The sequence below is a fragment of the Ixodes scapularis genome, unplaced genomic scaffold (genome assembly GCF_016920785.2).
Source record: "Ixodes scapularis isolate PalLabHiFi unplaced genomic scaffold, ASM1692078v2 PGA_scaffold10__122_contigs__length_95168666, whole genome shotgun sequence".
Lineage (NCBI taxonomy): Eukaryota > Metazoa > Arthropoda > Arachnida > Ixodida > Ixodidae > Ixodes > Ixodes scapularis.
In genome coordinates this window covers 85,633,940-85,661,872 of record NW_024609836.1, presented here as the reverse complement: position 1 = coordinate 85,661,872, position 27,933 = coordinate 85,633,940, and the positions used below count along the sequence as shown (strand labels likewise).

Genomic DNA, 27,933 nt, shown 5'->3' with positions numbered 1-27,933 from the left:
CTAAGATAACTTTTCACAGCTTCCATCACCTCTTTATTCGACAGAAATCTCTTTCCAGCCAGGAAGGTTTTGAGCTTTGGAATAAGGTGCAAGTCCGATTGAGCCAATTCGGGTGAATACGGTGGATGCGGAGGGATTTTGAACTTCAGCTCTGTTAGCTTTTGCTGAGTGACTGCACTGAATGGGCAAGTGCACTGTCGTGGCGAACGAGCACCTGTCTCTTGACCATTCCCGGGCGTTTTTTTTCTTGAATTAGTTGTTTCAGGTTGTCCAGAATTGTTATGTGATATTGGCCAGTAACATTTCTTTCCCTTTTCAAGATAATCAACACGCACAATTCCTTTGGCGTCACAATAAACTCATGCCTCAACTTGCCAGCCGACTGAATGACTTTTGCCTTTTTTAAAGTTGATCCACCGAGCTCAGTCCATTGCTTCGATTGACTCTCAGTTGTTTCGGGTGTGTAAAGGTGGAGCCACGTCTCGCCCCTAGTTACTCATCGTCGCTTAAAATCTGTTGGATTTGCCTGAAACACGCTCCAACAGTCGGCTGACGTTCGGGCTCGAACACCTTTTTGCCTTGGATTGAGCAAATATACGGCACCCACCTTGCAGAAAGTTCCTGTAATTCCAACCCATTGTGTAGAATATCAACAACTCGTTCAGAAGAAATACCAATTTCTTCCTCAATTTCACGCACTTTTATGTAGTGGTCTTCCAAAACCAAGTGATGGATCTCATCCACAATTTCTAATGTGGTAGCTTTCCTTGGACGCCCTGAACGTGGTTCATCACTTGTGTCCGTACGACCACGCTTGAATTCAAAAGCCCAGAAGCTCACGGTGGAAAGTGAAGGTGATGAGGGGAACGCGACAGAACAGCACACGACAAAACAGCACGTGACAAAACAGCGCGATCGAAACAGCACGCGTCAAAACAGCATAGGGTCAAAACAGCATGGCGACAAAACAGCACGCGTCAAAATAGCACACGACAAAACAGTACAGCGTCAAAACGGCACAGCGACAGAAGAGTACGTGCCAAAAGAGCACAGCGTCAAAACAGCACGGCGTCAAAACAGCTCTGCGAGAAAACAGCACGCATGTAACAACTTCGAGCGCGCTCTTCACCTCTCTCTACACGAATAATTATGAACGTCCTTGACCCTTTCATTTTTCGTCGCTAAAACATGAAGGAATTAATTGTTTCTTTCAGTGCTTACCAAATTCCGCAACCCGGAACCCCCCCCCCCCCCCCCCCCCCCCCCCCCCAAAATATAAAATATCGCGTCACGACCACCGCTTGTGCTTTTCACGAGGCATCAAGTGCCAGTTTCAAAGATAAGTACTAGTAGCAGTCCGCATAATAAAATGTATGCTGAAACTAGCTAAACTGAAAGTGAAGAAGTAAAACGTGAACTAAAAAAAAAAAAAAAAAATCAAGGGCGTTTGTTTAAGCCGCACATTTTTAACACCTTTAACTACCGTCTACTAGAGGAGGGCTTACATACGATTGTTTTATTGTCGTTTCTGTGGTCGGCGCAAATTTACCATTTCTGGCAGTCGTGAAAATGGGGGAAAAACGCACTGAGTACAATGCTGGAAAATTTCTGGATTTTGATAATCGGCTCTCCCACCGAAGTGGCAGTGAAGTTCGTGTTCGTCTTGTGTACGAATACGAGCACACGACGATAATGTCAGATCACGATTCGGCCCAAGTGCGTCTTGCAGAAAAGGTAGCGTCGGCTTCCACAGACAGTAACAACTAAGAAAACGAATACCTGGTTTACTCACAATATATTTTAAACAAACGCTTTTCAGTATTGCAGTATCATTTGTATACTGGTTTTTGACAATAAACCGAAAAGAACCAAGAAGTTTATGAGTCTACAAATATTCGCCGCAATAAACCGAACACTTAAAAAAAGTACGCCGAATTTCTAAATAATAAAAACCGAAAACGCCAAACCTGCCCTGTTTGTTGCGATGTTGTTTTGACGTCGTTCTCTTTTGTCGCTGCCCTTTTGACGCTGTGCTGTTTTGTCGCTGTGCTGTTTTGTCGCGTGCTATTTTGACGCGTGCTGTTTTGACGCGTGCTGTTTTGACGCGTGCTGTTTTGTCGCCGTGCTATTTTGACGCTGTGCTGTTTTGTCGCGTGCTATTTTGACGCGTGCTGTTTTTCCGCCGTGCTGTTTTGTGGCCATGCTGTTTTGACGCGTACTGTTTTGTCGCGTGCTATTTTGACGCTGTGCTGTTTTGTCGCGTGCTATTTTGACGCGTGCTGTTTTGACGCGTGCTGTTTTGTCGCCGTGCTATTTTGACGCTGTGCTGTTTTGTCGCGTGCTATTTTGACGCGTGCTGTTTTGACGCGTGCTGTTTTGTCGCCGCGCTGTTTTGACGCGTGCTGTTTTGTCGCCGTGCTGTTTTGACGCGTGCTGTTTTGTCGCGTGCTATTTTGAAGCGTGCTGTTTTGTCGCGTGATATTTTGACGCGTGCTGTTTTGCCGCCGTGCTGTTTTGTCGCCGTGCTATTTTGACGCTGTGCTGTTTTGTCGCGTGATATTTTGACGCGTGCTGTTTTGAAGCCGTGCTGTTTTGACACTGTGCTCTTTTGTCGCGTGCTCTTTCGGCGCGTACTGTTTCGTCGTGTGCTGTTCTGTCATGGTGCCGGTGATGAGTCCCCAGAAACCATTAAACCAGGACCCAATTTTTGTCGCAGTTTTCCTAAAAAAAATTGATGAACGCTGGTATTTTGTTTTTATCCGTAGATGTATTGGTGCTAACGGCTATACCCTTTATAACGAGCAGTAGGTTGCGCCACCTAGATTAGAAACTAAGAACCAAACGTATCATTTCTTTTTTTCACCAATTTGCTTACCGTCTGCAACTTCGTAGCTATCACCAGGCGGTGTGGGATATCACTAGGATGACCCCTGGGGGGATCGCGTGCAAAAAGATAAAAATATCACTACCCGCCTCCTCCCCCCCCCCCCCCCCCCCCCCCCTGCCAGGGAGTCGCCGATTTTCCTGTCGGCGTTACCCCGGTACCGGACCCACTGGGAGTCAGGATGGAGACTTTGGGCTGGAGCCACGTGGAAGGGAGTCCCAACATTTCTCCGTCCCGCCTGTCCCCAGCTGTGTCAGATAGTAAGTCATTCAATTCTCCCTAGACAACTTCCACCAGCCTTCCAATTTCCTTTTTGTTATTAAAAGTCACTTATCATTTGGGTTCCATGTTTTCGGAGTTAATTTTTAGTAAAATTCGGAAGACGTTTTTCTGAATTTATATGTCACCTGAAAATCGGGGTTTATCTGAGCTTATTTTTGTTAGATTCGAAATTCTCCGAAATTCGGAGTAAGTTTACTGTGTCCCTGTTTTACAAAATTCAATTTAAAAATGAATGTCCAAACAAAAATGTTTCATAAAAAAAAAAAAAAAAAAACTCACCGGTTTTGAAATATATTTCTGCAGCTGCATTTGGCATTCTAGTGCCCTTGTAATTGGCAGTACTAAATGGGTTACGAAAAATCTTGCAAACAAGTGTTGCTTCAATGAACGTCGTTACTTTCGAAATAGCCAAACTCCTAGATGTAGTCTTTAAGAAGCATAAATGCTTCAGCTTCCCTCCCCTTTTATATAAAATCTACAGGTTCATAACTTTTACTCTTGTAGGAACACAAGCCATCCTCTAAGAAACACGAGGGTATGGACTGAAGTGGAAAACGGAACAGTGCACTTGTCGTCGCCCAGATTTACATTGACCCGTTGTACTGGAGAACCCTGACAATATAAACGGAAACTCCCATTTGTCAATAATCCTAGACTGACAAAAAAAAAATGGATATGACCTCTTCTTAGGACTACTAACCCTGTGGTCTGACAGACCCTATTCGTAAGATACCTTCTTTTTGCTTTTCATTTTGCCACCGTGACCTCGAAATTCTGAGTTTTTCGGATAAATCCGAATTGACAAAAATCTTACCGGCGAGTGTATTTCGGCGTTTTTCGGATTTATCCGAAAACACGGGTTCCTACTTATCATCCATTCTTCCATTCTCGTCTGCAAACCCCAGCGCTCCGGCTAAATCTGTCACCCCCCTCCGGGAGGGCGGGAGCAAGCTCTGTCCGTGCACCTCAACACCACATGCTCTATTGTCCCGTCTTCTCCTTGACATACGGCAAACCGCGCATCCATTTCCTCATGCTTTGTCCTATATGTCCTAGTCCCCATCACTCCCGTTATAGCCTCGAATAACAATGAGCTCACCCGTGAATTACCGTACCAATATTCCATATTTCCTGTTTTCGTCACCTGTACATAGAGTTAAAGCTGGTTTTTCTGCATTCTTTCCTCGCACATTTTTCTCTCTGCTTCTTTTACTTCCTTTTTCAAAGAGGTAGTCTGCTCTGCACCAGCACTTGACTGTTGGTATTTGAATTTCAGTTTTCGAGTTCGGTGCGCCCAATTAGTGTTCAGACTTTTCCTGTATAGATGCTTATAATCCTTTCTCACCCATCGTGTACCTTAAATTGCGTCTTGCCTTTGTTGAAATTTCAACTGACTGATCGCCTCTCTAGCCTCGAGAGATGCCCAGCCCATGACTTCCTGCACTCCTTCATTTCGCGTATTCCCATGCGCCCCAGTGGCAGTCTACTCACGCTCCTCTGTCGGGTTTCTAAGCACGACTGGACCTCAGATTTAATGCATAATATTAATACCGCACTGCCAAAGTACAACCCCGGCACCATGACTCTTTTCAATATTGCCCTAACAACTTCATATTTATTGTAATTCTATAGTGCCCTATGATTCATATGTGCTGCATTCCTTTTTTCTAGTATATCTTCTTCCTGTTCTTCGAAGTACTGTTTTGCCTCATTCAGCCATACTTCTAGGTATTTATTTTTCTTTACGTGTTCATTTAAAACGTCTTGAATTTTCAGTGAGTACCCCTTCTCCTCGTTATCAATAATTATTCCCGACTTACCGCTACTGAATTTCGAGCCCAGAGAGTCTCCTTGCTCTACGCAGATCTTAATAAGCTCCTGTAACTTATCCCGGCTTTCTGCTAACAGTACAATGTCGTCTGCGTAACACATTCCTGTGATAACTTGGTTTACTTTTTCCCCTCTCTCTATATAAGACACATGAAAACCCAAATTTCACTCTTCTAATCTCTTTTCCATTCTACTCAGGTGTAGACGTTTTCCGTTTCCTTTCCTTCTCAGTCACGTGGGTCCCGTATCTGGTATTAGCGCCGAGATGTTTCGGTGGCGCCCTCTTATGGTTTCCCTCCGTGACGTCACTACTGGGATTTGCCCAACGTTTGCCTCGCCGTGACGTCACCAGTTGTTATTCTGGCTACTAACCATCGGGTGCGACCACGAGTTCGATGGTGTGTTTAAAAAGCACAGTAGAAGCTAGGAGCCATCGCAATCCGAAACCAACACCGTCAAAGTTGACAATCTGACAGTGCTCATATGCCCATGGTTTGACCAATCGTGGAAAGCTGACCACAGCGACGCTTTTGGCCGCGCACATAGCTAATACGGGACGAAAAGAAAAAAAAAAGGTCGAGGTACATAACATTCTTTATGAGTTGTGAATGTGAAAGCATGCAAGCTGCCTTTTTCGTCTGCTGCGTACTTTTCGTCGCCGGTCAGCGCGTGTGTTCCCCTGGGCACGCTGACCTTGGACGCTCCGTGCCCAGGGGCGCAACGGCGCGCTGATGGGCACGAAGCGCCATGGGGTGAGCGGTCGTGGAAACTGACGAGCGCAGCGGCCAACGGGAGTCCCGTCGACGCGCGCCAGCCAATGGAACCGAAGGAAACTAGGTGCCGTTTTCGCGCTTCAAACTGATGACGTCAGCTGGCTCCATGAGACAGTTAATGCTTTCGCATTAATCATAGAACATTTTAACCTGGAATGTGCGAAAAAATATAGGTGAGGTAGAACAAGAATGTGTGATAATTAGGTATTTTACGTGAACACCTTCCAGTGACGTGGAGAGATCAGAATGATGCTTTAACGCTTACCAGAAGTGACGACATTCCAGATGGCGGCGCCCTTGTGGAAAAAGTGAATATCCTAAAAAGTAGAGGCCATATGAGAGGAAACGCCCTAAAAAGTAGAGGCCATATGAGAGGAAACGCTCGCGGTTGCTCCACTAGAACACTTGTCAAAACCAGACTTTTCGAGATATCAATCTGACAATAGTGGTCATTTCATACGAAAGGGTTGCCAACAAGGCGACGTAAAAATATTTTGAAATCAAAAAGTCCCCTGGTGGTGACTCCGGAAACTTTTCATCTCAACCTCGTAACTTGCCATATGCCAATGTGTATTTGACATGTGTGAGATCATGTTCGTAGCTTATTAATCATGAATCCCCCTCAGACCCAGAACCATCGCAAGTAGTGACTCTAATTCCAAGGTTACTGCGGCCGCGCGATCCAGGTCGACATGAACTAGATATGGAATTCTTTTCTTTAAAGCTGTCTAACGCGCGCGTTTGTTCCGCGAAATTCCACGCTCTCTCGAAGCTTTCCGTCCCCCAGATAAAATGTTTCCGCACGCGAACCTTGTTTTTATTATACGTGAGTCTATAGGAGGTATTCACTGGACGACATATTTGAGGGTGATGTTTAGAGCGCATGCTCAGAACGAGCTCACATTAATAGCCGGCTAAGAACGGCAACCTTGATGGTGCTAAATGCACGCTCCAAAGGGACTGCGGAAGCTCGCCGTCAGCACGCGCTCAGCAGCAGCGCACACGGATATGGCCGCCAGTGAATACTCCCTATTAAAGATCGAAAGAAGATTTATACGGCTCTTGTCGCCCTCGGCGCCGAGGGCGCACGCGTGAATCGTGTTCAGATCACCCATCGATCGGTCGCGATCGACTGCTGGCTCACGGGCTTGAGCGGTGCTCGGCGGCTCAACACTGTTAAAACGCACATTCCCTCGGCTTGGAGAGTTACCATGTTGAAGGGGCAGTGCAACCATATTCGCTTGGAATATTTTACAGCGAAGCTGTATGCCGCTACCAGCCAAGAAAATTTTCGTGTCGTCGTTGTAATCAAAAAACTCCCGGCGAACAATTGAAGGCAAATCAGCTGATCCCCTTTGAAATCAGGCATACAGCTCAGTATCCGTTTCAATAAAGAAAACCAAAAAAACAAGCATAAAAACCACATTATGCATGATAAGGTGCGTGTGACCAATAGGAACACCCTCCCACGCGTTCCGGTAAAGATTAGGTTTGCAGCTGCTTCGAAAGGGGTTGACGTCATTCGAAGCCCTCGTGTGAAGTGCAAACCGCATAATGGATGATAACGGCGTCTGCTGCCACGGCGACGGCTGCTTGCGACGTGGGAAGTGCCGTCACTAGCCGTTCATATGTGTGGACGCATCGGATGCTACGAGCTATCTTAGCCAATCCCGTTCTGTGGACGTGGCCCGTGATACCTTTCCGCACGTCGCTGTGCCCCCTGTTAGAGACGGGGTTGGAGCCGCACGTCCGGAGGCTTCCTTGCACTCGACGACGTCCATTCCCCGATGTGAAGGACCCAAGGGTTCAGTGGAGGTGGGAGAATTGGCAACGTAACGAACGGCTTAATTACATGGTTGCAATACAGTCGTCAAAATCAGAGAGAACAACGCAGCAGCTCCCCACCAGGGTAGCAAAACTGCAGCCAATGAAGATGCAGCAAAAGCTCGCGCGCAGTTAGGCCCCGCCTCTCTGCCTTTCCTGAGCGCGCGCGCACACACACACACACACACACACACACACACACACACACACACACACACACACACACGCGCGCGCGTTCCGCTGCTGACGTCACGGACGCGTCGACACTCATTTTCGCACACGCACATGCCCAGACAGTCGGGTGAGTTTGTCGTGACGGTCCCTTTTGTTTGGGGGAAATCCTCTTATTCCCCCACCGGGAGAAGCGTTGAGCTGTCCTCATTTCCGCTGAGTCGGAAACTCGGAAAGCATATCTCGTGTGCTGGGCAGGAAAGTAGGTCACGGCCTGATCCTCTTCGAACGGAGTCGTCTTTGTCTCCGAAGACGACTTTGGAGCCTGACAACAAAGCAGCTCGTCCAGGACTCTTCGCCCGCGCCCAAGGTGTGACTGGAAGACAAGTTGCTTTGTCCCCTCCTGTGGAAGTTCAGATTGGCAAGCTCTCCTTGAAACCGCCAAACCCGGGCGAAGCTCAACCGAGGGTTCCCTTCTTGACTTCTCTAAGGTCACGTGACACCCTACTTGGTTAGTAATTCAATCACAGTAGTTTAACTACTGTAATTTAATTACTTTTCTTGGTAATTTGTAATTTTAGTTAATTACTTTCGGCCAAAAAGAATTGTAAAATTAATTGAATTACTTTCTAGTGCCAGTAATTGCAAAACTTTCAGGCACAATTACTAGTACTTTCCAAAACTTTGCGGCGCCGACGGAACCTCTCTGAAAGCCTCGCACAAGGTGCCTAGCTAGCTCTCGGTGAAACACTCGCACAACGACACACACAACATAAATAGCATCGTAATGTTGGTTTTCTTGCTTAAACTGCGGGCTGAGAGACAATCCTCTTTGGAGCTTACTTCGGCGGCGCCGTGTTGCGCCGTCTGCTGCACGAGCAGAAAACAACAAAGTAAACATGTCAAAATATTGAGGAAAAATATGAGTGTCAGCTTTCAGTTGAGCTAGGGAATTTTAATTGTCTATGAAGTGTTGCATCTTTTTGCAAGTTTTTTACGTCTTTTTTCCAGTACTCTCGGATATTTGTGTCTTTGTATTATTTTCAAGTTTATTTCCTGTTGGTATTACTTCGTATATTTTTTCATAAGCATTTTGGAGACTGACCTCGTAACTGTGAATATTGTTACCAATGAATCGGGAGCCCCGATTCGGTTCTTATATATTTCTGAGCCATTGTAGTTTCAACTCAATGTAAATAATTTACAATACCACGATGTTTGCATGCGAATGGGGTCGTACTAGCGCGTGTGGATTTTAGTTTTATATTGACACTTGCAAAATATTCATATATGACTAATTGTCACATTTTTATTTGCCGGGCTAACAAAAGTCTGTCAACCCAATTTTTTCTTTAGTGATCTGGTGTCTTCCAGCATATTAATTAATTTATCATTATTTGTCAAAAATATAAGAACGTAGTACTTTATTGCTTGAAACTGTCAAGTTCCACATGAATTTAATAAAATTCATAAAAGGAAAGTACAATACGTGGCATTTATGCAGCGATGCTTTAGCCTCCTCAAACATTGAGGCAAGGAATGAACAAATGTGTTACATTCTATTGAACTCGTTTAAAGTTATATGGCCCAAGTTGAGGTCGCTCTCAGAAATAAGCAATTGTAAAGTAGTTGCAGTACTTTTCAAAAGTAATTTGTAATTGTAATTAATTACTTTTCACGTAGTATTAATTGTAATTGTAGTTTAACTACTTTTGAAGCAAAGTAATTGTAATCGTAATTAAATTACATTTTTAAAGTCATTTACCCATGTATGCGTGACACGGCCTCCCATTAACTCCGATGGCTCGTAACATCCGCTGCAGTTAAACGTAAGATGAAACGAAGTATAGCAATCTGTTTTCATTGTTGCTGCAGCACCGCGATGACTAGGCCACGCATAGTTAGGACTCCCAAGGAGCAGCGTGGAATACAAGGAGAGGGAAAAGAAACGGCCATACGACCAGCGGTGGCTTGCTGCGACCTGCGGCGGCATTTCGTGTAGTGCAGTAGACAATCGTTGCAGGTGATACCACAGCTTCGCTGACCAACCACCTCCACAGCGTGGATGGGAGCCCCAATTTTTATTTCTCTTTGCACGAGCTTACTGACACTAGTGGGACCCAAGTGCACTCGCACGTAAAGCCACTGGCCAGGAAACTCCTTTGTTGCGCTGTAATCTTAAACTAAATTGCTGTGTATGTATGTATGTCTATACAGCCTAGAACGTAGTCTGCCTTAGTGCGCGTCTGGCGTTTCAGCTGCAGATGAAAAATGTTGCGAACGCAGTAGAACTCCTAGCCTGTGGTCTTTGACCTGCACGTGAGCCGATCTAAATTCGCCGGCGACGGGTAGCTTTAGAGAACCGGGTTCTTGCATACCGAGATTTTGCTAACCACACACCGGCGAAACAAGCGTACATCTTTGTACCACCATGCACCGCATGCTGTGTCCGTGCTTGGAGGCATTCAAAAATGATTTTCCTGTTTTTTAAATACTCAAGAAGAGCAATATAATTGTAAGAGAGCCGTGGAGATGGGCATTATTGATAAGTTGATTGCATACACAGTGCCTAAGACACTTATATTTGCAAGGAACGCCTTCAGTACGATGATGCTCCATGGTGATCTTGGTGCGACTGGATTAGAACGACCCTCTCGATGGGTGAAACATTTGAAGGGGCCGAAATGGCGATTGTCATAGCATGGAGACCGATTAACCAATCGCCTTGCGAGGTTTTGGACTCCGAAGGTTAGTATTTGTTTGTGTTCGGCTAGCAGGCAGGGAAGGCAATGGCGCTACTCTCCGAGGATCGTGCACGTTAAGGAGGCTAGCGGCTGCGCCACACTGGCTAAATTGCTCATCGGCAGCTTAGAGACAAGTCGCCCGTTGAGGCAGACTAACTTCCGGCTGTGTAAACATACACACACCAATTTTATTTTATCTTACCTTTTGAATGCAAGGTTTGAAATTGCTTTAACGAAGAAGACGACAACAACGGCAAAAACATTCAGCAGCCGAGGTGAGCTTATCCTCTGAGACATTTTATACTAAAACTGTCGTCACATGCAGGCGCTTCCTCACCTATCAGGAATTCCTACGATATATTGGTGTGAAAGGGAAGAGAGAGAGAGAGGGAGTACAAACAGTATCGCTGTGCACATCTTCCTCACACCAATGTCGACGCTTTCGGCAAGCAATGGTTCATGATAACCAAAGATGCTGAATTCGCTGCTTAGCGAACATGACGTCAGCGCTTTCTTGTGAGCACCGACTCTGCTGACGGCAAGCTAATGTAGAGCTCTTTCACACCTTTGTATATTCATTCGATCGCGACGTGCAGAAAGAAAAAAAGGGAGAACAATGTTCGAGAGCGCCGGCTAAAGGATAAGTGGAAGCTTGATATGGGCAAATGCAGGAAACAACACGCTCGTATATGCCATCCAGTGAACACCATCCTTAGATAAATAACATACGGACGCGCATTTGCCTAGCTTTAGTGATATTTCAAATACCCATCACATAAATACAATAGAAATAAATGAGCGAGGCGTTTTTAACCTCCTACTTAACATCGACACACACACACACACACACACACACAGAAAAAGCCCGGGGCCAGACGACATTCCTAACGAATTCCTAAGAAGGTATGCTTGAGTGGATCTCTAAATATCTTACCGTAATCTTTAAACTGTCTATTAGTAGTGGTACCTTCCCCAGCACATGGAAACTAGCAAAACTTATTCCTGTCCTGTCCACGAAAGTGGTAGTGTTTCGAACGCGAGTAACTTCCGCCCCAATAAATAATAATTCGAGTTGTGTGGATATTTAGACAGCGTGTAGCGGGTCAGCCATTTCAGAATTGCGACGAGTCACTCTCTGTAGATGAGCCATTTAGCCAGTGCAGTACAACCACTAGCCTGGGGTCTTTGACCTGCACCACGCAGTAGTGATACACGACCGCACGCCGGTGCGATGCTCATCCAGATCGAAACGGGCAGGGGTGGGGATTGATCCCAGGATTCCTGGCTTCTGCAGCGCGAGCTTTCGCTCCACGTGCTCCGAGCTGGTGTGCGCTAGCCCACCTGGCCACCGATCCCCCTTCTTCCGTTTTATTTCCCTTACAAGTATATTCTCCAAGCTACTTGAACATATTGTATGGAAACATCTATTGGTTTATCTCCAAAAGTATGACTTATTGTTCCGATTGTGATATGGTTTCGGCATAGGACTTTCCACGACAACTCAACTTTTTGAAACCGTTAATGATCTCTCTCAAACAATAAATTGCCGCGGCCAAACTGATACATAATATTTCTAGACTTAGCCAAAGCCTTCGACAAACTACCTCACTCAAAAATACTATTCCAAATTAATACCATCTTTAGAAATCCAGACGTTGCAAAGGGATTTTCCTCTTATATTTCATCACGAAGACAGTAAACCAAGGTAGGGTGGAGCAAAACTGGTCTGTCACCAGTTGTCTCAGGGGTAAGAACCCAGGGAAGTGTTCTGGGTCCCCTTTTATTTTTGACTTTTATAAACGATCTGACCAATGACACTACAGTTCAGATCAAACCTTTTGTGGACGATTGTGTGGTTTATAATAAAATCAAAACAATAGACCACGAAAAAAAAAAAAAAGTAATTTACAAAAAAAAAAAAAAAAAAATAGGTGCTGGTGTGAGAAATGGCAAATTGTGATAAATCCTCAAAAATCAGTGTTCATGTCTATAACTAGAACGAAAAATATGCTTGCCTATAATTATGACATAAATGGTGCCAAGCTTGTAAGAGTTTAAAATATAAATACCTAAGTGTAATATTTACTCCTGACTTAAAACGGAATACCCATATTAAGAACGTATATATGTGCACCAAAGCTAACAAAGCACTGTGGCGCCTCAGACGCAACCTTGCTAAAGCAACTCCTGAAATAAACATTAAAAAAAGGGCTTATAAGACATTGGTAAGGCCAGTCAGTGATTCACGACCGCACGCCGGTACGATGCTCATCCAGATCGAAACGGGCAGGGGTGGGGATGGAACCCAGAATCCCTGGGTTCTGCAGCGCGAGCTTTCACTTCACGTGTTCCGAGCTGGTGTGCGCTAGGCCACCAGCTCCAGCGACTTCGTCGCCACGCCCATTGGCCAGACTCTCCCGATGTAGGGCTCTGGCGAGGCCCAGACGCGCTCGGCTAGTCAATTTCGTTTCGTTGAGCGCTGGGTATATGTTCAGGCATCTGCAAGTCGGGCGTACTCAATTTATTTTGCCTAAAATAACATTTCATTTCATTTCATTTCATTTCATTTCATTTCATTCATTATTCCCTCAGGGCTCGAAGGCATTACAGAGTGGGGTGGGCGGTTACTCAAAATACATAAAAGTAACACACATGAGTAAAGCAAAAAAAAAAAAAAAAAAAAAAAAAACGCGCTACGCAACATTTGTTGAAAAGTTCGTAATAACATTTTTAATATCAACAGTGTTAGTTATTGAGACTATATGTGCTGGAAGGCGATTCCAGTCAATGGCGGTCTGGGGTAGAAAAGAGGAATTAAAAGTGGAGGTGCTGCAATGGGGAATCCCTGCCTTTAGGTCATAGTCTACACGTGATGATATGTATGATTGTTCTAAAAACAACTCTTGACGGAGAGCGGGGTTAGAGTAATAAATCTCGTGAATTAAATGCAGACAAGATTTTTTTTTTTACGGAAAGAGAGATCAGGCAACGAGAGGGACGATTTCATGTGTCGACGATGTTTTGTCTCAAATAAAATATATTCTTAAACATAAACGAGTTCTTCACAAATGGGTTTTTGGCACTTAAAGAAACACTGGGTTTAATATTGTCGATACAGTTTTAGGCTACAAGACGGGCACTATTGGTGGTCGCGTACCACCGTCGCACACACACTCTCGCTCCGAGTCCCGCTGTTAGACTGGCGCATAGTTCTCTTGCGCAGCTTGGTCTCGCCCATGGCTGTAACCCGATGCCGCATCCGGTCTAACACCAGCCAGTCGCGCCTTCATGCCGCGGGAATCCGCGTGCGAGACCTTGGCTCCGAGTAGTTAGAATAATCGCAATCTTCCGAGAACACAATCTTGCGCCCAGCGAAATAGAGGAAAAGGGCAAAACACAATGGCGCTTGCGTGGAATGCACTCGGCGAAATAAAATAAAAGGGCGAAAACGGAATGGCGCTCGCTTACACATGGAAGTTACACTGGCTGTGCGGTGATGTTTAACTCTTGCACACAAAGTCGGGTTACATTCACCCCCCCCCCCCCACACACACACACACTGCCGTTTAAGTTATGTACCGATAAACACAAATCTTTATCATAGAAAATAATTTGCGATTAACTAGGCTGCATTTTAGCAAATGACGGACGCGGATATTCATAAGAGCAAACAAAGCGTGGTTAGTACTGATCACACACGCACCGATAAAGATGTTGAACCTCCTCGTTCGAAACTGTGGCGCGAGTTCATTTACACGAACGGTCTTAATTCCCTTCATGGATTCAAAATCACGACACAAAAAAATAATAAAGCCAGCAGAAGAGGGGCGTGCAAATGAGACAACAACAAACGTTGTGGCTAGGAACCGAAAGTCGAAAGTAAATAATCCCCTCTCGAAAGACGGGAAAATAACGAAAGAATGAGCCACATTCAAAGATGAAAACAAAACAAAAACGACTTCAGTTAATTAGAAAACCGCCGCCGGATGTCAGAGATCGTCTGCCAGAACCATCCTGTTTGCCCCGATCCTACGAGAGTGTCAAATTTCAACAATTGAAACAATGCGGCTCAAAGAAAAGAAAAAAAGAGGCTAATTAATTTGACGAAGTCTCCACTTACTAACACGATAAAAGGAAAATACAAAAAAAAAAAGGAAAAAGAACAGCGAGGCTTTCGAAAACACACAGACACAGAAACCAACTCCACGGTCCAAACGAGAGGAGACAAAGAACGATGAAACAAAGTGCAACAACGGAGCAGACAAAAGCCGACCAGGGAAGCGCACGGGACACGAGAAGATTACGAGGCCTGAAAGCGAGAGTTCTTCTCTTCTCATCCTGTTCCGCGAGGTAGGCTTTTACACGCTACAATTATTGCTGAGAGCGTAGCATACTCGCTCCCCCCTCCCCTCCACTCACCCCTCCCCCTCCCCCTCCCAACGTTAATTGGCGATTCAGCCATCCAGCCCCTCTCCCCTCCCATCCATTTGCGCCCTGCCCTCGTGTCGTTTATTTAAAGCCCGCAGCCTCGGATTACGCTTTCAGAGCGTGAAATATGCGACCGACGAATAATCAACTTCGCCACAAGAGCAGGCTCGGATCCCTCTTTTTTTTCTCTTCTACTTCTAGTTTTCTGCTGCAGAGGACCCGCTTCGCGCGATCTACGGTCGCGGACGAAATGACGTGGAAGGCATAGGCACTCCAACGCTGACAACGGTCGTACAAGTGGGCAGCGCTACGAAGGACGCTCTTATTCAGCTACCCGACAGTGAAAGACATTTTCTTTTTTTTTTAAGGAGAAGTGGTACGGAGTTACATTGCTACCAAATGATTTACTTCGTTTCATTGTAAAGTTCGAAGCACATGTACGACGAAACCGTCCGATCCGACGTGCGGACTGCCGGAATGACCTTGGGGGGAGAGGGTTTTCGTAGCATCGGGAGAGCGTTGAAAACCCTCGCCTCCGACCGTCGTATTGCGTGGTCGGACGTCGGATCGGACGGTTTCGTCGTACATGTGTTTCGCGCTTAACAGAACATACACGAGCGCCCAAAGTTCGCGGCATCGTCTCAAAACTCTGCTGTTCCTATACGTAAGACACTGATAGTGCACCGGAACGAAATTCGAAGACCAATCATTGGTCTCCCCTAGGTCTTTCTCTAATAATTTCCAGTAATGAGAAGGAAGAATTAATGCTATGCTTCAATGATAAAGCAATTTCAATAGAAAAAAAAGATATTTACATTTCTTTTTGCCATGGAAAGCGCATGGTCATTGGAGCATGATTCCCCACTGCCTTTCTCATTTGGCTTAACCGATTCGAGGAAGAGCGATGTCTGGACCGGCTTCGGAAGGACAGCGTCTTAGCTAAGACTAGAAAGCAGTTCCAGTGCAGGAGCAGCAGCCGAGTGCCACTCGAACGCGGAGAGCAAGTCGTCTCTTTTCTGGTGCAGGAGTTGCGACGACGTTAGAACGACGCCGGGCTTCGATTGGCTTCTGGCTAAATTTCTCATCTACAGCTAAGAGACAAGTCACCTGTGGAGGAGTACTAGCATCAAGGCTGTCAAAACAAACAAGCAACGCTCTTTTTTTGCAGCGGAGCTGTTAAGGGTTAGCTTCTCGAATTTCATGTCCGGTACCAAAAAAATATGTCGACACAAAACTTTGGACAGATACCGCCATCTATGAGTGACGGCGGAAACTAGACAACCAGTCTGGGTGCCGCCGCCGCTCATAGATGGCGGCACATAGTACAGCTACGCTGTTCTTCCTTCTTCACCAAAATGGAGAGGCTGAAAGCTTTGCTTGTTTGTTTTTTACACTGGGAAGGGGAAAAAAAGGGGGGGGGGGCACAAGGTCGCGTCGCAGATTGCTCTTCTAACAAGGGGCGATTCACACACTTGCATCCAGACTGACCGACTGCAATGCAACATGTTGCGAAGCCTCTAACGACCGCGTCGCACAGAAGCAATGGGGGGTGTAAGCGGCTCCACACCCCGTTGCCACAGCAATCCGCTAAGCGGTGAAAGGCCCGTTCACACACTTGCAAACAAGTTGAACGGAGAGAAACAAGACCGGTTTTTATGCCTCAAGCGACGGCCTACAATCGGATGCGCTGCTCCGGAGCTGGTTGTAAGCCGTCACAAGAGACTTAAAAGAGCACTGACACCCCAAAAGTGTTTTTTTTTGTTTTGTCGTCTAAAACAATTTGTAGTCATAGACACGTCATAGACACGCAAAAAAAAAAAAAAAAACAATGCGAAAATTATTTTTCCACGCTCGCGCGCGCCATTCATCTTTGGCGCCCTTTTTCCCTTCTCACCACGTCGCTTTCTTTTTATTTCTGGCGAAATCGATTATCAAATTTAGAAGCTTTGTAAACGACATTTGTATAATATTTAGTAACGGCATTCGTAAAACACGCCTTTTAGTCAATACTTTTATAGACCCCACCCCCAATAGTCTGCGATGTGGCACTGCATGTCTCACCATGGTCAGTATCATCGCGCAGACATCAATTTTTGGTCTAGACATATTTTAAGCCTCGCCTTTCGCCAAGCTCCTTCAGTAGATCGATTGCAGTTTTTGACTTTCCAAAGTGGTTTGCACTAATTAAACGAAACGCTCCAGATTTCTTTGAGTGTTAGAGTTGCGAAGAGCTGCCGTGCCACGTGCAGCAAGTCACGGTGTCTGTTGCGCGTTGCAGGCACCAACGTCTTCAGCCGTGGCTCACGCCGCAGGGACGTCGGCGCCCTCCGGGCCGCCGGACAAGTCAAGGCAGGGACGGTTTTCCACAGGCAGCTTGGACTTTTCCGGTTGTCCGCCCTCACGAGGCGATGGCCACGGGATGGACAAGGTGGTGCGCCGATCCAACCGGTTCTCGTTGCGGCTCTTCAAGCGCGTCTCGTCCCTAGACTCGCGGTCCACGGTTTGCCTGTGCCCATTCGCCGTGTTCCACGCGCTGCTCATGACCTACGCGTCTGCCCAGGGCAACACCAAGCTCCAGATGGCCAAGGCCTTCAAGGTGAACAAGAAGTACGACCTGCATAGCGGGTTCCAGGCGCTGCTCCACGTCCTGCATCGGGAAAAGCCGGAGGTGGGTCCAGACGTCCAGACGTGCATCTAGCGACACCTACTAGTGTTTTACGCATAATTCCTGGTGTCATAAACAGGTCTCAAAAGGTGTAACGCGCGTGTAGAAACGGAAATTCAGAAAGTGTAACGGAAGTGTCACTGTAGTAAGTGGTAAGCTGAGCTAACTGGTAAACTTTGAACAAGATGAAAAATCGGACGCAAAGAGATAAGGACAAAAGAGAAAGAAGCACACAACACAGACAGTCGCATAGATACAACTTAAATATAATACGCGAGGAAATGAAAGGTGAAGCAAGATTCAATCATGACAGGGGTCACCGGCACCGTGGGGAATACTGCTCAGTCGCAGCAAAAAGCCACTTCTTTTTCACTCAAAGCCACCGACGGTAGACTAACGCAGCGATCGGTCACGCCCAAGATGGTAAACGGCTCGAGCACCTCGTGTGTGTGTTCTTCTTTGAACCGCCGAATGATTTCGTTTTTTTTTTGTTTTTTTTTTTTTTCTATAAAGATGGTAAATTAGTACAGCTTTTACAGTTTACTGAAAGATGACCTCCTACGGTTGGTGGTAAAGACAGATTATGCTCTATACACGAACTCATTTCTGTTACGTCACGGCGCGGTGGTGACGCGTCGGGCGCACTTCCGGTCTGGGGCTGTGGGCGGAAGTTCCCATGCCAGACGTGTATTCCTGCGTTGTTTTGAAAGGAACCTGACAAAACCTGCCTTCTCGTCAAAACGCCGAGACTGGGGCTGTACCAAAAGAGTCGAGAAAGGCTTGAAGGTCAGCTTTCATGTGCTCGGTTTGTCCGAGAACGTGGATATGTGCCGTGAAAAGGGAAAAGCAGACGCCGTCGGACAACGATTGCTTGTGGGGAAGCACTTTGGGTTGAATTCACGGATGGGTGTGGATCGACATGGCATGGGTGTGGATCGACGTGTGCTTGACGCAAGTCGCAGAAAATGCACATTTTTGGTGAGACCATCGCGTGTAAATTTGGCGGGAATCTAGCGGGGCCATTTTTTCCCCTAACTTTAGCGGGGAATTTTTTCCACTAGATTTAGCGGCGAAATTTTTTCCTCTAATTAGGCGGGAAATTATTTCCGCTAAATCTAGCGGGGAAATTTTTGCGCTAGATTTAGCGGGAAAATTGTCTGCTAAATTTAGCGGGGAATTTAGCGTCATCGTCATTGTCATCATCACTGACGTTATCAGTGACGTCACCTGTGACGTCATCAGTGACGATGACGTCATCCTCATCGTCATCGCGTGGTTACGCCGACGGCGACGGCGACGCCGCTCACGCCGGAAACGGGCGCCTAAGAGCTCACTCTAAAACGAGCAGCGTTCCCCTGGCTGCGAGTTAGGGGGGGGGGGGGGGGAGGAGGCCTAACTCGCAGCCAGAACAAGCGGCCACGTGATCTGGAGCCAATTATAGACCATTCCATTTAGCGCTCTCTGGGCGGCACCATTTTGTTCGACAGCAGCGCCCCCTCTATACATCCGGGAAATTCAGCGGGTTCGGCGGGGTAAAACGAGAGAGAGGGCACGCGCCCGACTCCGCTAGCAGACGACAAAACGGGAGGTTGCCATTCTCCATCTTTGGGTTGTATCGGCGGGCTGGCAAAGAACAGGACACACGCTCAGTTCCAGACATTGTCGTGGTTCGGCCATTGTCGTCATTGCCGCGATTGGACACGTGCCACTAACCGAATACTTGTCGATCTATCGATTATCACGAGTCCAAATCGAGTGCTCACGCAGTGCTCCGGTCCAATCTATAAGCCGCATTCGAATATCATCACGGGGGCATGCTGCCACCTCCAGCTGCGTCATCAAATTTTCCGAAGAGAGATTGAAAGAAAACGCTCGCTTTTGTCCTTGATATTACACCGCAACAAAGCAGCTTTTTGGTCATTGGTGCTGCATGCGAGTATACTGGGGTACCCCCTAGTGCCACTAAACTCGTGTAAAGTGAAAAACATCCCAAACGAGTATCGTTGCACGACCCCTTTAAGAGACCCAGGTCAAAAACTCTGGACTCTGTTCAGACCGGTTTTTAATCATCGAGCTTGAAACGATCTGTCTCGTGCCTCTCAATCGCGTGGAGTCCCAACGCGGTTTTACTGTCAGGCCAGCTGCCAGCATCCGAGGTTAGTATGCACTCGGGAACTTGGAGTGTAGCTGTACGTGTTCTGCTGTGGAACGCTTTTTTGGTACTTGACACGCAGGTGCGGCAAGAGCTGGCCTGCCACGTGTTCGTGGAGCGCAGCTTCCCGTTGGCACCGGCCTTAAGGTCGGTGCTGACCGACAAGCACCTGGCCGAGGTGCACCTAGTCGAGATGAGCAACGCGCCCGAGCAAGTGCGCAGCATCGTCAACAGCACCGTCGAGAGGACGACGGTCGGCAACATCTGCCAGCTCCTGGTCTCCGGCGTCGCCGACCAGGACTCCAAGATTCTCTTCTTCAACTCGCTCACGTACAAGGCGAGCGCGGATGACCAGGGGGGCTATGTTGCACGTTTTGGACTCCCAGGAGACTAGGGAGAAGGAAGTGACGTCAACAACGCTCTTTTTATGTTGATTGGTGGAGTCGCTGACGACGGTATCTGCAGAAGTTGCTAAGATACATTCATTCACACCTACGTCACTTCCTTCTTCCTAGTCTCCTGGGAGTCCAAAACGTGCAACATAGCCCCCCTGTGCGTCGTCTTTATGACGTCACGTCTGAGCAGTGTCGGCAACAGTGATGCGTTACGAGGAACGGAAGTGGACAAACCGAACCCGGAAGCTGAGATTTAAATACATTCAACGAGATGGGGCCGATCAGAGCAGGAAACAGAGAGGACATTGTGGGAAGAGAGAATGCAGGGGAAATCGGCTTTAACAATATACAGGGTACAAAAACGAGAAATAAAGAAGGAACAGCTGTATTGTAATTTAGTGGGGAGCTCATTGCTGTTTGAAGCTAGAACGGGGGTGCTAAGAACGAAAACATTTAGGGCTAAATTCTAGGAAATAGACACTTGCGACGTATGCAACCGCAAAAGGGAAACTACAGAACATGTAATTTTACGGTGCACGGGGCTTTGTCCCATCCTCTTGAAGGGGGGAGGGGGGGGGGGGGGGGGATGACTACAGATTTGGAGGGGGCACTGGGAGGATTTGCAGATATGGATGGACGAATGGATAGGGAAAGAGTTGCGGTAACTAAAAGGAGATTGGAAGATTGGTGGAAAAGATCTAATAGAGAGGGGTAAAAATACAGATAAAAATAAGCAATGGAGACGCTTTAAAAAAAGGGGGGGGGGGAGGCTTGGTGTTAGAACATATTTTATACAAATTTAAAAATAGAAGGGATGACGAAATGTTAGGCTAGGTGGCGCAAGCTACCGACCGTTACAAAGGCTATAGCCATTACCATCCATCCATCCGGCGTTACCTGTAACTTTTTTGTCTCTTGCCCAGTACCGTACCCGTTACTCTTTCAAGACGTTAACGAATAACCTACTTACGAGTACGTTATAGTTATTTTGAGTATTCAAAAGTTTGCCAAATGTTGAAGATATATGTTTTGGCGATTTACGCCAAAACAGCTAAACTTTTTAATTCATAAATAAAGAAAGTAAAGCAGAAGGACGGTTACACTTACCGATAACGAGAACGTGTCCTTTTATTGTCAGGGAACGTAGGTCGGTAACGCGTTCCTTTTATTTGCGAGTAACGAGTGACGTATTTCGTTCCATTTTTTTTGTAACGCCTAAAACACTGTGTCTAAGTGGTGACGGAACTTGAAAACGGGCATGACCTTAAAAAAATGGGCTTTTGCGCATGTACAGCGCGAGCAGCTCCGGTGGGTGAGCGCGCTTTCCTAAACAGTGAATTAACGGACAGCTTAGTAAGAACGAGGTACAGACGTCTGTTATGACAGCCTTCTTCGTAGTCGGCTGCTGATTGTTCTATACGGGGTGAAAGCGAAGCAATCTGAGACTGCCGCGGACCCCCCCCCCCCCCCCCCCCCCCCCCCCCGCTTCCCCGCCACTTGATTCCTTTGAATCAGGCGGTGGCTCGCGCCACCTGGCCACAAACTCGCAGTTTGGTCAGCTTCCCCGACGACGTGTCAGGCCACACCATTGGTACATAACCAGCTTCTTTCAAAACTTCTTGTCCTTTTCTTCTTATGTTTAATAAAGATTGACGCGATCGTGCCTCAGAACTCGACAGTAATGCGGGCTTGTATGGGACCATAGGCGAACTGGGAGAAGCCGTTCCCCAGCCGCAAGGCCGTCACCGAGAAGCATCCTTTCAAGCTGATGGGCGGCGCCGACAGCACGGCAGAACTGGTGTGCATCTCGGGCTTCTACCGGCACCACCGGGACGCGGACATGAATCTGCTCGTCGTCGAGGTGCCCTTCAAGTCCGGCCAGTTGAGCATGGTCCTCTTCCTGGGTGACAACCCCTGCAGCCTCAAGCGCTTCCACAAGCACCTGACCGTCGAGCTCTACGAGAAGCTCATCGGCCAGCTGAGTTACGACGAGAACATCACGGTACGACATGAACATGCGATTACACCAGGTGTGGGCACTACGAGTGAGATTTCTACGCATGCGCGGTAGCGACAGCACCACAGTGGCCTGACATCAGGGATTTGTGTTGGTTTGTACGCAACGCGTGCCCCACACTTGCAGGTGATTCTTGCATGCGCCCTACCTTGATCCACGTAAACACCAATCCTTACATGAGTCAGAGTGGCCAATAGTGAAAAGGGAGACTGCATGACCTCCCAGGTCATGCAGTCGTCAGTGGCAAAGAAGGCTTCCATTCTTTTTGGTAGCTCGTTGAGCTCGTTCATTTATACGAGTACGAGTTGTTCTGTGTTCACCGAGGTGTTTGGATGAAGGTCTTAATCGCTGACCTCTATTATAAGGCGCATAGCCGCTCTCCGAGCAGGGCGCAAGTGAAGCCGCCGGAAGTTTGATGATTGTCCCGGAAGTCGGGCGTCTGCTGGGCGTCCTAGTGCATTCAGTGGATGCTTCCGTCCGTACTTTCCAATGTCTTTGTGTGGGTTTTAATGAGCTTGCTCCGAATTAAATCCCGAAAATAAGGCATTTGAACTTGGGACATATGCACACTTGAATAACTAGAATCTCAAAATGTTTACATTGGATGGCTTCCCATGATACTTCTCGGGTCTGGATGCGCTCTTACTACGTAACCAGCACGCTCTTTTGAGGTGACAAGCGAAAATCTAGCGCCCTCTACGCTTTTCGAACCAGCACTCTGAACGGTTACAAAGCCTGCCAAGCGCTCACTTCCGGGACAAGCCGCTTACTTCCGGTGACTTCAGTCCCTCGCGCTCGACGCGTCATCCAGCCCTTTATATATCAGTGATCTCAATTCAACCGACCAGTTTGCAGCAAACTGTCGCAAGTACGCGCCTTCTGAGAGATATGAAGCGCTGTTCGGGTGCTTGGGTACGTAGCGGGACTGGCCTAAGCCTATAGCGTCCCACGTCAACTAAATATGTTCATGATCTAGCTTTATTTGTTCCTTTGCGCTGTTGGTGCTGTATAAAGATGTTTGTTCACGTTAAAGCGGCCCCGCTGCTCTGTGAATTGTGCAACCGCTGTGATTGCAAGCATGGTTTAATATCAAGAAGATACGCGAATAAGAATTTGCGAGCCATTTGGCTGGGAGGCGATCGGGCGTTCCGTTCGCTATGTTTCCGTCATTTCGCTTCGAAAAGCAAGTTGCTATCAAATTTTGCGGTGCACCTGACCCATCAAAAGCGAATATTTTTACGTCGCGTTTTAATTATGCATCATGACGCTCGTCTACCTTGCTTGCGGATGCCGTGTAAAAAACAAAAAAATAACAAAAATAACAAGGACTGTAAAGCCGAAAAGACTGCTTATTTATTTTATTAATTTTTTTTAGTCCTCGGTCGCTTATTACCGGACATCGATAGACACTGACAGATGCTGGTATTGGAGCTTGGCTTGTGCGGCATAATGGAACGCTAAAACGTCGCATTTGTGGTCGCGTCTTCTGAGCTTTGCAGACGTTTTTAGATGGGGGCGGGATAGCAGACGGACGGAGGCGAAAATGGACGCAGACGTGCAGCTTTCGTCTTCGCGTCTCACGGGCATTGCAGACGACGATCGACGGTGGCGAATTCGCAGACGATGCCGGAGGCTGCCTCGTGTGCAACGGTGTCAGACGCCAGACTATATATAGACGCACCGGACGTCGCGAAAGGGAGACACTGCGCTTGTTAGCGTATTCAGCCTAGGGTGCCTTCATGTGCGTAATTCAGCCGAGTGGCCAAGCCAAGCCTGTAGTAAAGGGCGGGGCCATTGATCTACGGGTGCTGCCTAAAGCGTGCCGTGACCTTCACCTAAATTGCGCCTGGCGGCGTAAATATTGCGCGAAATCTTTTTTTATTTTGTGAAAGAAATAAAAAAGATATGTCCCATTTTTTCCACTTAAAATTTTTTCTTCGTTTTAGTGTCTTTTAAGGCCCGTTAACACGCTTACGACACCTTAGAACGAGGTGCCTTAAAGTTTCTTCCAATGAAAGAACACACTGGCGCGCTGACGCCATTTTTGCGTTGACCCTGGGACCGGCCAAGTGTTCCACCCGATAGATGGCGCCTGTGTGTTTTCTCGGCATTAGAGATTTTAAGAGGTTTCAAAACGCTCGGTTCTAAGAAGTTGCAAGTGTACGAACGGGTCTTTACCCATGCTGCAGTACTCATTCAAGCCTTCTGTCGCTTTATGTATTTTCCTTGCATGGCCACTTCCCTAAATTCTCCGCCAGCTATAGCTCCCCATGCTGATTTAGGCAGTCAGTCATTATTAAACTGCCATTGTGCACGTTTCTAATGCTTGGACGTCGCCGCTGAGCTAGAGAGTTGGGCCCCAATAAACGATGTCAATAGAGACCGGCTGGAAACTAACTTCGCTTGGGCTGTTTAACCTACACCCTGTTCGCATGCTACTTCGGGACACACTGCGAACACGATTTATTCTTTGCTACCGCATTTCAGGCAATTAAAAGTGCAATCGACATTGTTCTTTAATGGTCATGTGGTTTCAGTGGCACAAAGGGTGGACTCCTTTTTTTCCCCTGTGAACACCCTATATAGTAGACCGTGTTACAGCACGTTCTTCCTAACAGCTTATTAAATAAGCTAACAAGCTGACTAAATAAGTACAAATAATTGGTGTACTGATTGCTTCGTGGGGCAGTATATACGTAGGCAGGCTTGTACAAGATACTCAGAAAACGTATTTACGTTACTGAGTACTAGATTGAAAAGTAACTGAGTAGAGTGTTAAATAGCGAATACTAGAAAAAACTAACTCGTTACCTTCAAGATACTCTTAAGTTACAATTCATTCTGCAATATATTATTAAACAAATACGAAATAAAACGATGAAAAAAACGAAGCAAACGCAATTACCGAAACCCTTCATAAGCTCGCAGAAGCATCCAATATTATTATTATTATTATTTTAAATTTGCGTTGGACAACTTCCGTCTGCTTCTTTTAAACATATGTCCGCCGACGCTAACTTTGGCTGAAAAGTGGCACTCTGGCTGCAGTCGGTCAGCTACGCCTCTTGGCAGTGACTATAAATAAAGCGGTCTACAAAAATGTTTTCTTCGCGAGTGGGGATTATTTTTGGCTCCGAGTCGATACAAACAAGCCTTGTTCCCCCTCCGCACAACCAGTACAAAGGAAGAAAGGGCAGCCCATCGATTTCTATATTATTTCCTCCCGAAAAAAAAAAGAAAAAAAAAAGGCTACAAGCTTGCGAGTAACTTACGAAGTTAGTAAAAGTTACAAGTTAGATGACTAAATACTAAGAAGTATTAACAAAAGTATTAAGATACGGTAACTCGAGTAGAATATTTAAGCTACGTAAATGTCCGCACGTAAGGAACTTGTGCGTGCGATATCGAACATTTTCGGCAGGTTATTCGTCCCTGGTGCAGGTGAACGTGCCCATGCTGAAGCTGGAGGAGACGGTGCAGCCCTCCTACACGCTCCAGCACATGGGTTTCGTGGACCTGTTCGACGAGCACGCGGACTTGGGGGGCACCGGCAAGGGCCTTTTCGTCTCGGACATCATGCAGAAGGTGACGCTGACCATAGATACCACGGGGATGTCTGCTTCGGCCGCAGTCTCGGTGGCGCTCACGGACTACTACACCGAGGAACTGCCCAAGGCGTACCGGGACGTGCCCAGCACAAGGCCCTTCATCTACGTCATCAAGAACCAGGAGACGGGAGTCATCCTCTTCATGGGTGCGGTCCAGGACCTGTGACCAGGAGCCGCGCTCTCATGAAGTCCGAGACATTTTGACCAGCCATGCCAAGTGTTTTTTTTTTTTTTTAATTAGTTATGAAGAGTTTCTTTGACTTGACAGCATTGGAGCGTTTTTGCAAACAAGCAACGGGGTTGGTCGAAACAGCACGTCTGTAGTTCTGGGACAGGTGGCCTTTTTTGCTGATGCCGACCCGTCCATAACGAATACCACGCCCGACTGTTTTATGCACGAATTGCTCTGGTAATTATGATGGTGGAAAGGGGGAGAGAGGGGGGGGAGGCCTAGAACATGCATTATTATTAAAATGCAAAGTCCAGCCTTTGGTGGGAGACCAGGTGACGGCGCCCTCCGTTGCGGGACCTCTGAAGCGTGCCCTGTAACACGTGGTACGCCTACTCTCATTTTTATACTTGCAATATACCTTACGGCGTTCTGACAACGCTGTGACGTGCATAGATTGTTGTACGAATATCAATTCACACTTCCGGACGTTTCTGCGCGTCTACTTCACCACGATGCGCACTGATCTTTGAGCACCAATCACTGATCTTCATTGATTTAGTTCAGCCAGTGAGAGGGTAATCTGTATCATCAGTGATAGAACAGTCTCGTTAGCAGTAAAGACGTCAGCTCTTGCTTCGTGACTGCATTCTCATTGGAGAATGATGCCGATTGTCCTTCTTATTGCATGCCTGTACTTATACAAGTAAACTAGTATACGCTCATGTATGCACTTTTCAAAGTGTACCGAATTTCATGCCCGATTGTTAGTCTCTCTCGGAGCCATCCTGATTTTTAGATACTGTCACGTGCTTATATACGTCGTCTGTCTGGTGAGGTACCGTTGAATATATGCACTACTCGAGCCACCGCTCGATGAACGTGTTTAAGCCTTCCTGGAAACACTATCCGCTACCTGAATGACATATTGCATTGAGGGTTCATGGTGGGCATCGCACGTTCGAAGGTAATGACCAACTTTCCAAGGGTCGTGGGTCGAGTACAAATACCAAACAGTGAATCGTTTACGACGTTTACCTTGCTTGGTTTTATGTAATTCAGTGGTTTATCCAGGATTTACTATCAGGGTAAGAGGGGCGGGGCTGTTGCAGATTTATGGGAAGGATCAAAGTAAAATACAAACTTTTACTTACATCATGGTAATCTACCTATCGTCACAGACATCCTTCCTTGTCATATTTGTCATCTCACTCTCTCTCTCTCTTTAAATTCCTGTTCCTCTACCCCCAGTATGGAGTAGCCCGCTAGGACAACTGGTCCAGACAAACTATTCCATCTTTCCACCATCTCTATCACACACGCACTCTCTCTCTCTGGGGGGGGGGGGGGGGGGGGGGGGGGGAGGAGGGGGGAGGGGGGGATGAGTTGACATCACTGGAAGCTGTCACCAATATCCTGGATCTTGGTTTTCGAACCCTGCTCGTGAACGCTCGCGCGTTCCTCTTCGTTTCGCGCGCCCACCCTCCGCGCATGCGGCCACACAGAAGCCGACCGACCAGTACTGCTTATCGCCCACGATGGGACAGAAATGAGAGCTGGCCCCCCTTCCGGGGATCCCCATGCCAGTTTTCTCCTTCACTGCGCACCCTGCCAGGCATCGGTAAATCGTGCGGTGCCGGCGGGCTCTGGCGACGCCATTTCGTATGCGTCGCACGTAGCGTTCCGCGCGCCAACTTTACACTCAAAAAAAAAAAGAAAAAAAAAAAAAAAGAAAGAGCCAATTATGTCAGTTTTTGGAGCGAGCTCGGCGGACGGCGACGCCATAACAAGAAGAGATAAAAGGTATCTCAGTCGGATAAAGTCGGGAGACTCAGAAAGCGCAGCGTGCTTTGGGCAATGCGTTTATTCATGAGCTTGAGACGCGTTAAAAAGCGCTACATTTGATGGCCATTACGTCCCGCCAAATGCGGCAAGAAGCTTTTTCCCGCTAAATTTAGCGGGAGTGGTGGTTCGAGTCTGTTTCTGGTGGA

At 47.1% G+C, this 27,933-nt stretch overlaps 1 protein-coding gene across 2 annotated transcripts; it reads left to right on the top strand.

Moving 5' to 3' along the window:
* The first annotated feature begins 2,845 nt into the window (after nucleotides 1–2,845).
* Nucleotides 2,846–26,579, top strand: LOC8043302 (leukocyte elastase inhibitor-like). Of its 2 annotated transcripts, XM_040504460.2 has the most exons (5): nucleotides 2,846–3,144; nucleotides 17,215–17,604; nucleotides 19,836–20,090; nucleotides 21,854–22,150; nucleotides 25,607–26,577. In XM_040504460.2, exons 2-5 carry the CDS (start codon nucleotides 17,356–17,358, stop codon nucleotides 25,937–25,939), a joined length of 1,134 nt encoding a protein of 377 aa, XP_040360394.2. In that variant the 5' UTR covers nucleotides 2,846–3,144; nucleotides 17,215–17,355; the 3' UTR covers nucleotides 25,940–26,577. The 2 variants fall into 2 exon arrangements, with proteins under 2 accessions (XP_040360394.2, XP_029835154.3); XM_029979294.4 differs by lacking the exon at nucleotides 2,846–3,144 and having other exon boundaries at nucleotides 17,075–17,604; nucleotides 25,607–26,579.
* The last annotated feature ends 1,354 nt before the right edge of the window (nucleotides 26,580–27,933 follow it).